This window comes from Hylobates moloch, unplaced genomic scaffold, assembly GCF_009828535.3.
Source record: "Hylobates moloch isolate HMO894 unplaced genomic scaffold, HMol_V3 SCAFFOLD_2, whole genome shotgun sequence".
NCBI classification, from domain to species: Eukaryota; Metazoa; Chordata; class Mammalia; order Primates; family Hylobatidae; genus Hylobates; species Hylobates moloch.
In genome coordinates this window covers 46,517,568-46,531,520 of record NW_026652277.1, presented here as the reverse complement: position 1 = coordinate 46,531,520, position 13,953 = coordinate 46,517,568, and the positions used below count along the sequence as shown (strand labels likewise).

The window sequence follows — 13,953 nt, the reverse complement described above, 5'->3', positions numbered from 1 at the left end:
GATTGAAAAAACTATCGAGCTTCTTAGCCCTCAATTAAATAGCTTACTCCAATTGATGGGAACTGGCCAGGCTCTGGTCCAACTGTGGGGTACATTCCTACAAAACTCAGTCATCAGATTCTTGAAGATGAAAGGTTATCATCAGTTTTTATTCCCCAAGAAGAAATTCCATTGTAAGGCTAGTATATTCCTATTTAAAATTGAACATGCTGACCCACACAACACATATAAAAATAGCAAAGACATATTAATAGTAAAGTGGTGGTGGTTTTGCCAAACTCTTGCAGCAGTTTAATTCTCCCTGCACATGAGTACACAGCCATCCTTCCTACAAAACACTGCAAACTATTTTATTAAGGATCACTGCAAACCAACTGCCCCAAAGGAAGCCTAACAGAAGGTTAGGCTCCTCAGAGTGCCAACTTCATGTTCCAAAATGAGCCCCAACCCCGGGTAGAGCCTTCACTTTTTTCAGGAATACTGTCCAGGTGACTTGACACTTGCCTACCTGAAAAGTTGGGATGTTCTTGGGAAATAACAGGTGACTAAGAAATATTTGGGGTGTGTGTGTGTGTATTAAGACAGACAAGTGAATGCAGAACATATTATATTCTGTGAATTTGATATCATCACCTCCTAGAGATATTATAGGAAAGCAGATCTAGCGGGCAAAGGACTGGGGGGCTTTTACAGTGGTGATTCTCTTTGTTATTCCATCATCTGCCTTGTTTTAATCACCTAATAAAACTGATCCTGCAAAAATTCTGGGGGCCAACTCCTTACCTCTATTTGTAAATGATACTTATATTCGAGGAATTTGTTCCATTTTTCTCTTGTCCATAAAGGAAATCTGGCTAAAGCTAACCAGCTCCCAAGAGCCATGCACAGAAGATGTAAGACTAACTGAGCTTTGGGAAGGTACTGACAGTGGGGGAGGGGCCCTGTCTAATTCTTGCCTGGTTTAATCTGAGGGGGAAATTCCCCACTTCTGCAGATATGAGAGATAGCCTGTCAAGCACTTTGAAGATGCTGGCTGGAGGCTTCCTCCTGTCTTGTGATGTCGTCTTGGGGCTGATGAAATTCCCCTTGAGACTCTCTTTAAAGCAGCTTCCTGCTCTCCGCACTTAATCCCATGTGGTATAAAGCAAGGGAGGGGAGAGGCCACAGATATATCAAGAGAAAAGTACAGAGAAAGAAAATCAGTAGAGAATTAGAGATACAGAGAGGAGAAGGTTTAAAAAAAAAATAAGAATATGAAAGAGAGGGAGCTCATGTGACTGAGGAGGCATTTTTAACAATCAGGTTGTCTGCAATATTAACCAAAAAAAAATGGTAGCAAAATAGAGAAAATGGGCCATTTTTATTCCAGGGGACAAGCTGCACAAAGGAATGTTCTTCATTTTAAACAAATGACCACGTGTACTGAATCTGACTGTGTGAAACAATCTAAGAATGGCAGCACCACTGGCATGGCGATGGTGCAGGTGGGTGCAGTTCCCTGTGGTCTCTATTGCTTGAAGAGAGAAAGAAAGTTCCCTATTATTATATTTAAGGCAGTTTTCAGAGCACTGGCATTCTTGTTTGCTCTGTTTTGGGGGTATTCTATTTGCCAGTCAGTTCACACTCATCAACCATCCACTTCCTGTCTTTCACTTCTTCAGGTGAAATATCACCACTTTGGTGAGCACCAACATGGTCAGAGTGCAAATAACTGTGATGGATACTCCGAAGTGAATAAGAAGGGAAGCCTGATTTATTGCTGAGATCACCTTGGTATTGCCTTGTATATAACCAAGATGTTTCACAGTGCCTCCTTAAGTGCTCAGGAAAGCACTTTCATTTAATTTAAGCTAAATTCGGGAGATTTTGCTAAACATTGACATTAATGCTTCATGGCTTTTAAGACAAACTCATATTGCTAAAACTATTTGGCAGCAGTAAATTTATGGGCAGAGTTATTGCTCTTACATCTACTGCAGTACAAAACTCAGATGATCAGCCCTTCGATTGCTCATACTTATGAAAATAAATAAATAAACATGAAACATCAGCCACATTAAGGAGTTGGGGAAACTCCTGAGGAATAACAATGTCTCTGGAGATGTCTTCAAATGCTAACCTGAGACTCACACTGTGCTTTGGGGGTTTCATTCTTATTATTTTTTTTTTTATTTCAGAAGAGGAAAGTAATATTTCTCAAAATAAAACTTTGGCAGAGTATGAATCAGGGAAGCAGCCCACACATGGAAAACACAATCCACAATCTGAAAATAGTCTAGGCAGGCTCATTTTTTTGTTGAAGGAATTCACACGGAGGCAATTCTGCTCAGTTCCAGACAGAGATTCTTATCATCAAAAGCACACACAATAACCTTGCTTCACCACCTGCCACTTTCTACAGTGGCCTCTTGTTGTGACCAGTAATTGAGAAATGACAAAGGGGAATAGGGCCAAATCTCTGAAATAGGGACACCAGTGTCTCCTAGTATCTGGGTAATAACTTCCTTTCAGTCTTAGTCCACACCGCACACTACCCTCCAGTCTCTTTACTGTCACAGAAAAGACTCTCAGCTTTTATTCACACCTGCCTTCTAAAGGCCAAACCATTTCGTGCCTGAAAACTGTTACCCACTCCCCCCACACTTTACATAAGTATCACATATGTTCTTTCTACAAATTGGTATACAGGTGCCATTTAATCCATTCAAATTTGGAAGCTACATCTTCAAGGGTCTCAGAGAGCTCACTCCCCCCGTATATTCCCCCTTTACATGTTTTCTTATAAGACATACAGTTTAATCAACTAACAAACTAAACAGCTTATATACTGGCAATATATTACAGATGGGTTTATGTCAGAGTAATAGATCACATGAAATGGACCATGTGGTACCCCAGTGCATGATGTTTTGGTAGAGCCCTGAGGACACTGACAGTAGCATCTCTAAGTAAGTAGTGCTGTATGAATACAGACACATGCGGATCTGTATCTACATCCATCTGACTAGGCCAAGGAGCAGGTAGATGCAAGATAGAGACACACACATGCTGGATGGGGCCACTGCACACCTTGTCATGCCATTTGAAAGGGCAGTTACAGGTTGCCGGTTTTGCAGCCATTAAAATTACACTTTATGGAAAAGGCTTCTCTAATTGTGTCTGATTTGCTTTCTGTAGTAAGCATCATTGGAAGAAGACCAAAGCAAGAGCAACTAGAAGTTAAATATACATTTGAGCTTAGCTGCAATACAGAACCCTGGGGAAGAAGCAGGCTGAAAGATTTATTTAATTTTAGGCTTGGATTCTCTCCCTTGCTGTTTTCTTGATGTTGTGTGTCTGCATTTGTGTGTGTGCGTGAGTGTCTGCGTGTGTGTGTGTTCCATCATATCATCTCCTGAAGAACGCTGGGTTTCGCAGACAGGCGGCTAGTCACCTGCAACAACCCAGGGGTCCTGCCGAGGCTTCCAGGCTGCTGTCAGTGTCAGATGCCAGGGTCTGGTCGGTGGACATGGAGGAGATGTCATTGACAGACGAGGATGGAGGGAGACTCTCACTGCTGTTCACTGCTGCACCTGTGCTAAGAAAATGAAGACCAACATGACTCAATCTAGAACCAGACCCAGCTTAATGCCATTCAGGATTCAGGGATGGGCAAATACAATAGGGAATGTCCAGTCCATCAATCATTTGGCAAGCCTTGATAGAGCAGCTGACACAGGGGAGCATATCAAATTGTGACAATCAAGACATAGCAATAAAAAGTCCCTCATCACAAGTTACCAAATCTCACTCTATATTTGAAATCACCTGCAACACTTTCTATTAAAAAACACTAATATCTGGTCACACTGCCTCCCCTGCCCCCACTGCACTGCATATATTTTAATATAATTGGCCTTGGGTGAGGCCAAGGTATTTGCATTTTTTTCATTTTTTTTTTTTTTTTTTTTTTAGATGGAGTCTCGCTCTGTTGCCAGGCTGGAGTGCAGTGGTGCAATCTCGGCTCACTGCAACCTCTGCCACCCAGGTTCAAGCCATTCTCCTGCCTCAGCCTCCTGAGTAGCTAGGAGTACAGGTGCACACCACCACGCCCAGCTAATTTTTGTACTTTTAGTAGAGATGGGGTTTCAACATGTTGGCCAGAATGGTCTCGATCTCTTGACCTCGTGATCCGATCACCTCAGCCTCCCAAAGTGCTGGGATTACAGACGTTATCCACCACACCCGGCCTGCATTTGCATTTTTTAAAAGCTCCTCAGAGACTGTATTCAGTCAAGCATTGAAAGCCTCTGGCTTATGGAGGAGACAAATAAGCAAAACCCCTTAATGGAGCCATCTGAGCCTGGTTGTTTTTAATGCAGGGAGCCTTTAAAACAAACACATGCAAGGGTCCTATCCCAGAAATAGAAGCTCAAGTGAAGTTCAGAAATCTGAACTACTTGGGGACCACATCTCTAGAGAAAGGAAGGTATATAAAGTAAATACCATTATGTCGTCATTAATGACATCAAACTTAAAATGCATATAGAAAAGCCAGTAGGACATGAGTAGGACTGTTGATGAAAGTTACAAAAAAAAAAAAAAAAAAAAAGGGAGAAGCCTTAGCACAGCTTTTGCTTATGAGCTAACTCTCCAGCAGGCCTGCTTACCTGGGATCTCCAAATAAGAACTCCGAATTATTAACTTAGATTAACTTGAAAAAATTATTTATATGTTATGTGGGAATATAAGGTTGGAACCCTGAGAAACCATGGTAATCACTCAGTAAAGGCTAGCTGAGTTGCCAGTAGCTTTGAGATCAACAGAAGAAACATGAACCAAAGGCATTGTGCAATATAATTAAACCAGAGCACCCTGGAAACAATCCATTTACTTTTTTTCTTTGTATATTCTTTATACCTAAGCAATCTGAGTGGTAACACACTTGCTTTGTGAAATAGCTCGCTATTAAAAATCTGTAGCATAATCCCCTAATCAAATAAGAGATGAGGAATTCTCACTAAAATTATATCTTATTTGAGCAAATATAGTGTGTGAGATCTATTTGGTGAAAAATAATAACTCCAAAGTCAGTTATAATAGTGTTATCACATAGACCTAATAAATCAGAAAGACAAAATAAAACTAAATTAAGTAAGGGGAGTGGTTAACATAATCCTTGTTCCTGGAGTAGACATTTCTTGCCTGTGAAAAAAGTGTGATGAAAATATGTCAGTTATCTAGACAGGACACAAACACCTAAACTAAGACAGATCACCTGTACCTTCCATGTATTTTTAAGTTGTATTTGTTGACTATAAATATATTGATGCACTCTATGGGAAATGTGAAAAAATATAGGAAATAAAGATAATGATATGCACCGATCTTCAAATAAATGGTAAGAACTGTTAAACTTTTCATATATTTCTTCCCGGTCATTCTTTTTGCCTGGAAGTTTCCGTGGTCGTGATCTTTTAATATGTATTTTTTGGGGATCCTGATATTTTTATATACAGAAAAGCTTATGAATTTTTCATGTTCTTTAAACTCCTAAAAATACCCATCCTTTCTAATCTTGAATGTCTCTAGAAAAGGTTTTTAAAGTCCTCTTGTTATTGTCTTTCTGTAAATAATTACTCTATCAGGACAATGTATAATGTAAAGTTATAATATTCCATAATATTCCAACTTTGAATGGCTTTAATTTATTCCAACTTTACTTAATTATATCCCCCATAGCTATGGTACAGAGCTGGTTCATTTCCCCTCATGATAAGATTTTATCTCCTGGCAGACAGCCCTTGGTTCCCTTACATTGCCCAAATGCCCTGCTCTGTTTTTTACCCTCAATTCTGGATTAAATTATACCAACATCCGTCATATTCTTTCATAAGTTGCTAATAATTTAGTGTCACTATGATGGACTCCTCAGAATTCTCTTCCATTTATCCACATTCTTATTAAAAGACAGAGATTAAAACTGGACACAGGACTCTATTATAAAGGCCTGATCAATTGTGAGCCCAGCAGAGGGAAATTGCTTTTTTCTTACTATTTGTCTGCTGGATGACATATCCCTAGACTATGGATGCCCTTCAAATCATGGTGCTACAGCTTAATTTAGTTTTGACGTGAGGTATGAAATGATCCTCATATATTTTTTGTAACAGCTTAAGATATAATCCACATATATAATTAAGAAATTTAATTTTTATGATTCAGTGATTTTTAGTATATTCACAACATTGTGCAGCCATCACCACAATCCATTTTGCAGCATTTCATCATCCCTAAAGAAAAACCTGCACTGCATTCCTGACCTACCCTCTAACTCTAGGCAATGACTAATCTACTTTTTGCCTCTATAAAATTGCCTGTTCTGAACATTTCATGTAAATGGAAGCATACCATATGTGATCATTTATGACTAGCCACTTTCACATAGCAGAATGTTTTTAAGGTTTATCCATGCTGTGGCATGTATCTGTATTTCATATCTTTGTATGGCTGCATAATATTCCATTGTATGGACACATCACATTTTGTTTATTTATTAGTTGATAGGTATTTGATGGATATTCAGGTCGTTTCAACTTTTTGGCTATTACGAATAATGCTGTTATGAACATTCGTGCACGAGTTTTGTATGGACATGTGTTCATTTCTCTTGGGTATATACCTAGAAGTGGAATTGCTGGGGCATAGAGTAATTCTAGGTTTAACACTTGAGGAACTGACAAACTGTTTGCTAAAGTGGGTGCACCATTTTACATTACTACCAGCAGTGTATGAGTATTCCAATTTCTCTACATCCTCACCAATACTTATTATCTGTCTTTTTATCTATCTAGCCATCCTAGTGTGCATGAAATGGTATCTCATTGTGGTTTGCTTTGCATTTGCCTGATGGCTAATAATGTTGAGTATATTTTTTCATGTGCTTGTCAGCCATTAGTATATCTTCTTTGGAGAAAGTTTACTCAGCTCCTTTGGCTATTTTTTAATTGCTTTATTCTCTTTTTATTATTGAGTTGTAAACTCTTTAGCTCTTTCTTTCTTCCTTCCTTTCTTTCTTGCTTTCTTTCTTTCTTCTTTATTTCTTTTTTTTAAGACAGGGTCTCAATTGCCCAGCCTGTAGCACAGTGGCATGGTCATGGTTCACCGTATCCTGTAACTCCAGGGCTCAGGCAATTCTCCTGCCCCAGCCTCCCAAGTAGCTAGGACTACAGGCACATACCACCACACTTGGCTAATTAAAAAAAAGATTTTTTGTAGAGACAGGAGCTTGCCATGTTGCCCAAGCTGGTCTCAAACTCCTGGCCTCAAGTGATCTTCTGATTTCTGCCTCCCAAAATGCTGGATCTACAGGCATGAGCCACTGTGACAGGCCTGTAAGAGCTCTTTATATAATCTGGGTACAAGTTACTTAATGAGATATATATTTCCAAATGTTTTACCTCTATGCTATGGTTTGCTTTTCATTTTCTTGAAGGTGTCTTTCGAAGCACACGTTTTTAATTTTTATGAAATTGCATTTATCTTTTATCACTTGTGTTTTAGTGTTATATCTAATAAACCATTTTCTAATCCAAGATTATAAAAATTTACTCCTATGTTTTTGCCTAAGAGTTTTATAATTTTAGACCTTGAACTTAAGTCTGTGATTCATTTTTAGTTCATTTTTGTATATGATATGAGGCAGGGGCCCACCTTCATTCTTTTGCATGTATATATCCAATCATCCCAGCACCATATATTGAAAAGGCTATTCTTTGTCCATGTCTTACATCCTTATCAAAAATCAATTGGTCATAAATGTAGGTATTTATTCCTGGACTCTCAATTTGATTCCCTTGATCTATTTGTGTATCTTCATGCAAGTAGCACTCTGTCTTGAATATTGTAGCTTTGTAGTAAGTTTTGAAATCAGAACATGTAAATCTCCCAGCCATGTTGTTTTTCAAGGTTATTTTGGATATTCTGTATCCTTTGCATTTCCACACAAATTTTAAGATGGGCTTGTCTATTTCTGCAGAAAAGACAGCTATGATTTTGATAAGTATTGGCTTAATCTGTACATCAATTTGGGGAGTATCTGTCATCCCTTGACAATATTAAATCTTCTAATCCATGAGCAATGAAATGTTTTTCCAGTTATTAGGTCCTCTTTAATTTCTTTCAACAATGTTTCATAGTTTTCAGAGTACAAAAGTTGTACTTCTTTTGCTAACGTTATTCCTAAATATGTATTTCTTGATGCTATTCTAAATGGAATTGTTTTATGTTCATTGCTAGTGTGTAGAAATACAATTATACTGAGGATTTATTTGAATAAGAAGTTTCAGTGTCAGTGGATTGGATGTTAAAAACAGATCAAATGAATATATATATAATGAATGTTGTAATTAACCAGAATGCCAGTGGAACCAGTAGGATTTTTGATAGCATGCTTTATTTATGAGAAAATAACCAGCTTGGAAGTTTTAAAATAAACTTGTGGCATAATACAAACCAAAAAATATTTTTAAGTATCTTTAATAATAATCTTGGTCTTCTCTTGAGATAGGCTTTTTCCCCTATCCTGGCTGGAGTTGATTATGTAGACACATTCTTATTGTCACAATTAAATTTGAGTAATCATTCAAATAAGGATGAGATAAGGCTTAGCTGAAATAAGGCTCCCTTATAGTAAAACAATTTGATGTTTACAAATAAACACAAACCCACAACAATGGCAGCTAGAGAAATTAAACAAAGAGCATTGAAGAAATTTCTCCAAAACACAAATTTATATCTATGAATAATATTGAATGTATGTAACAAAAGCCAGAGTAGCTTTTAATAAGCTCTTCATAAACGGGATCGTGCTGCAGGCTATGCTTACAAAACACACAGCACTCCTACTGCATTTATTTTCAAAATCAGCATATTTTCAGCACACTTCTGGAATATTCCGAGTGTTATGCCATACCGGTCAGCCCCTTATTATATGTAGTTTTGTTATGGATTATCTCAAGTATATCTTTCCCCTGCTTTTTACTACTTTCATTATACTTCTTTATTTCTCCTGTCTTCCACAATGTCTACTGCTGAGTAGTAGCACAGAGTACGTACTCAAGTTAACAAAACAGTATTAAATATCTTTTATGTGTACTCTTCTGGATAGGTTCTGTGAGGAAAAGCAAGTTCCTTCCTGCTTTCAAACTAGTGAAACTATTAAGCTATTTTTGGCCAAAGGAAATCACTTTGTTGCAGTTGTCTTTCTTCTCCTTTAGTTCATCAGCAGGTTCTCTCTAATTCCTATCCTCTGTGTTGGAATGGTCCTGCCCTCTAGTTTATCAATGTTGAATGCAAATTATAATTAGTGTTCAACTATCCAAAGTTCAAAATCTATCAAAGTCTTTATCAGCTGTATTTCTAGGGATCCATAGACTATTACTTCTGATTTTATATGGCACCAATTCATTAAGAGAAGTCTTCAGTGCTTCCTTTGTAAAAGTTCCCATGACATCTGCTTGTTTCATGGGAATGGTTTCTTGCTATCCAGTGTGATGGTGGGAGAGAAATGTGCACTGTCTATGGTGTCCTGGAGCTGGCTTTTAGTGGCTTCTTAGAAGGAATTATTAGCATCTCTTTCCAACTCTGCATCCATTGATGTTACATTGTTGCTTAAAATTGGTCACAGTGAGAATATTTATACCACAGAAATTGTTAAGTGCTACTCGACAATTCTTTTTTCAAATATAGTTGTTAAATGTTAACCAGTCCACCACTATTAGATGAAAACTATTTGCTTCTGTATGACTCCCTCTATTGCGCTATAACAAATGCCTCCTTGCCTGCAGCCACTTCTGCTGGATGATCCATTCAAGTTTATTTTCATGTGGGCAATAAACAGGATTTCTAAATCATAAACCCAAACACAAATATAAGGGACAAGACATGGGCCTTGGCTTTAAGTTGTTAAACTACTGCCAAGCAGTTTGCGAAAATCTCTTAAACAGAATTGAACTGAATTTAATATGATCGTAGTGTTCAGTTGTCCAGTCAATGTGATAAATATCTCTTCTTTCTATATTACTTAAGAGAAAACAGTAGAGATATAAATTTTCAAAAATGTTTTGCCATCAATAAAGCATTACAAATTTTTGTCAATAAAAATGGCATTAAAAGGAACTGAAAATGCAAATAAGGTTGCAAATGAGGAATATTAGCTACCTTCAACTTTACCTAAAAAATCAGATTTCATAGAAAGAAGTAACGTATGCTAAAGAAAATTTCTCAGCTAGAAGTTATTTAACCAAAAAACATTGTTACGGGGGAAAATGTTGTTCTGCTTTTTTTAAAGGAAATGATTTTCCTGATACCCCCCAACCCCAACAACAACAAAAAATATGGTAGACACAGAATTAGAAAAAGCACAAGAATGAAAAAATAGTGTCTTTTTTAGCTACATGATCTTGAGCCACAATTTGTCTAGGCCTGAGATTTTTTAATAAAAAGTAAATAAAATTAATGGACTATATTAGTGACCCTAAGACATATTCCCATGGTGGGGAATGTGGTCCTCATTGGGGAGAGAATGGTTGCATATTAAAATCACCCAGAAGCTTTATCTTTGACTTAGAGATTTTGAAAAATCTCTGCCCATCCTGATGTTCAGCATCCTTATCTTAGTGCGTCACTGTTAGTTTCGGGAGCTTTACTTCTCAGGTGGAAGAGGGCTGGTGAACAAACTGAGAATTGGTGAATCAGATGCTCTCCTGTATTTTTTCTAGTTCTAACATACTATAACAAATGCTTTTAGAAGAAAATTAATTTCTATTCATGGACTGCTAGTCCCTCAGCAATTGTTACAGATCAATTCAGGAAGCAAGCAGCTATGCCATCCTTGAAAATAAATTACTATGCAAGTGAAATCAGATAGCAGAAGGGAGTACAATTATTTATTTGGAAATGTATCTGAAGTTTAGATTTATCTCTTATTGACATACAACAACTTCATCAATAAATTTCAAACCTATAAATTATTCTGTAAATGCACATTTAACTTCTTATTTACATTTTAAAAGCATCACATAACATGGGTTTCGGTATTAGAAGCACTTGGCCCCTGAGATACTGCATTAACTTACTCCCTTGCTGCAGAATTCCCAGTATTGCCATAACTGAATACTAACAGAGTGTGTGTTATAAAAATACCACAGCTATTTTCAAAATAAAATATGCTACGTGAACATTAGTGAAAAAAAGCTGAATATAATGAACAATGCAAAAAAGCTGACTTTTCAAACTTTCTTTTAGTAATTGCTTTTTCTTTCCAGCATAGTTTATTACACATACAAAAACGCACACACACAGTGGTGCGCCAATAAAAATTTAACAACTGGCTCTGCAGGGGGCAACAAAAACGCCCTGATTCGTAGGATCTGCCAGTTTCCATGTTGTAAATCCTCCGTGCCTGATTTCATGCTGCCAACACACCAACAATAAATGCATAGTTGGGAAAAGAGGTACAGAATTGGCTGTCATGAACTGGTAGAGTCAGCACCAGCACATGGCTGCCCGAGAGCCTCTCCATCATGCACATAAATATATCATACAGAAATGCATCCTATAATGTGTAGTATACATATGATTTCTCATGAAAGAGAAAGTCATGCTACATGATTTATAACTAAGTCATGAATATTTTTCCTAGATTTAATCCACAATCATTTTAACTATAAATTGGTTAAGCCAGTCAGCTATAGTTTAGGGCATATGTATTACATAGATAATTTTTAATTGTTAAGGTAGTTGAAATGGTTAAAAAGTGGCTTAGCCTTCTCACTCAGGTATAGCCTAAGTTGCATATTTTAGAATTAATCATTAACACACTAAGCAGGCCTGCAAAAAATTCATGAGTCTATGTTTCCCAAAATGAATAAATCAAACACCTGAAAGCTGCAAACCTTTATGTGAAGCATGAAAAAATGCCAATAGCAAGAATTTATATACTCTATGCTTGGCCTTATCTTCATGGAGATTAATAGAGTGAATAAATATTTATAATAATGGTGTAAGAACATGCTGAATAGTATACTGTATTAAAGTTACATGATCTTGTCTTGAATTTTGTGTTTGGAATAGTACTAAGAAATATGCTGAGGGAGAAATCGAGTGGCAATTTTCAGATTAATATATATTTATTGAGCTACTATGTGCAAGGCACAGCACCCAGGCACTACATGGGACACAAAGATAAATGCATACAGTCTTCTCAGTGAAATTACAATCAATAAGGGATAATAAGACAAGAGGTCAAATATTTAACATACAGGGACTAGTAGGACCTATAGAAAGGAAAGATCCTATTCTTTGGGAAGATATAAAAAGTCTTTTGGGATAAAGTGGTAGGAAAAGGAAATGAAGTAATGATAACTTGAACTGAAGATGAATAAGAATAGGTTCTACTAAAATTTGTCCAGGCCCAGCCTAACATGCTAGGTTACCCATGGCTAAATTCTGTTATTTCTGCTGCTTAATGAGTACATGACAATATGTTCTGGTCATTATAGGAATTCTTAAAACGAGGAGTCGTTCTGCCTTAGCAGGTGGCATCTTGAGGCTTTTGGATTCTGTCTTCAAGTTTTTTAATGAGCAGCAGGCCAAACATACGGATTAGTTTGAAGCAGCTTCTGTGGACTGTGTTAATCTGTATGCTAGGGTGAATGAGTAGAGAGGGCAGTATGGAAAACAACTCCTGTGATTCCCTTAACCTTCTTTGAGGAAAGGAAAAACTTGAGATAAAACTGAGTATTTTTTCAAGTCTACTGGTGAGAAAAGCATGTCATAACCGAATTGCATCTGTTTGGGTATCATAGTGGTTTGGGGTGTAAATTAGTTATCTGAAGAGTAGTGTCGGTATGAATAATCAATTATTTCATCCTCCATCTTTTTTCCTAAAATAGTTTAGGAAAACAACACCCTAATCAGTTTTTCTCAAAACTAGGCATTTGTAGCCCCCATTTTTGCTAGCAGGAGTTGAATGTAGTTTTTAAAGCTGAAAATAAACCATCACATTTTCTAAAACTTTCTATAGTGAGAGCATAAGTCTTAGGAAAAAATATATTAGCATTAATAAGTAAATTGTCTCAAGTCATACTAAAACACATTACTAGGATCAGTAAAAAATATATATGTACAATTGTGTGTTAGATTCTGTAGCTAGCAAACGAAAAATTTTCCAAGCTGACTTTAACCGGAGCCCATCTTGGTAGATGTTTCAACTATTGTCACATCAACCTTGAGAAGAGTTCAAACACTAAGAATGAATGAGGCAAGAGGTTGTGGCTGAAAGGATTCCTGACCTCCACATTGACTTGATGGTTAAAAGGGCATTATGGCTCTGAATTTTGATGAGGCGCATTTACCCTTTAGCCCATGTTAACATTTTCTTCAGGATTCATTACTATTAAAATGATTTATGAAAAAGTTTTTGTGCTGGATCTTTACCATCAGAATAATCAGAATGAATGCCACACTGAATATCAAAAGAAATAAAACTAAAAACATTATAAGGAACCAATCATGTGATATTTGTCCATCTGCTCTTTAAGCAATGTTATTTGTTGCAACCCCTACACAAAGGCCAAGGAATTACACAAGTACTCATTTATTGGTTATTCACGGAGAGTGAGTACCTGAAGGAGAAGGCTGTCCTTTTACTACGCCATTTTTAGTCTTTTCTTCTGAGTTCATTACTTCCTTGTAGATAAGTTCTGTAAGAAACAGCTGTGTTATTATAGAAAACAAATTTCTCCTTCATCCACAGGGAAATTCATTACTTAATGTCAAATATAACATTTTGATGGGGTTGAGTAAACTGAAAATCAATTGAGATTCCTTTACTGCTCTATTTCTATTTCTAAATTGCCTTGTAATTAGCAGAGAGCCTGGCACAAATAGGTATCCAGTAAAGCAGTTGAA

The 13,953-nt window shown here is 36.9% G+C and overlaps 1 protein-coding gene across 5 annotated transcripts in view; it reads right to left on the bottom strand.

Moving 5' to 3' along the window:
* Nucleotides 1-2,145: 2,145 nt before the first annotated feature.
* The window catches only part of MAPK10 (mitogen-activated protein kinase 10), a 326,039-nt gene continuing 314,231 nt past the window's right edge, over nucleotides 2,146-13,953 (bottom strand). For 4 of the 5 annotated variants that reach the window (XM_032146621.2, XM_032146272.2, XM_032146124.2 and 1 more), the window contains 2 exons: nucleotides 13,668-13,745; nucleotides 2,146-3,572 (listed from right to left, as the gene is read on the bottom strand). In XM_032146621.2, coding sequence (XP_032002512.1) covers nucleotides 3,430-3,572; nucleotides 13,668-13,745 — 221 coding nt within the window. In that variant the 3' untranslated portion in view covers nucleotides 2,146-3,429. Of the gene's footprint in view, nucleotides 3,578-13,667; nucleotides 13,746-13,953 lie in introns of all 5 variants that reach the window. The other variant, XM_032146549.2, reaches the window with a different exon arrangement.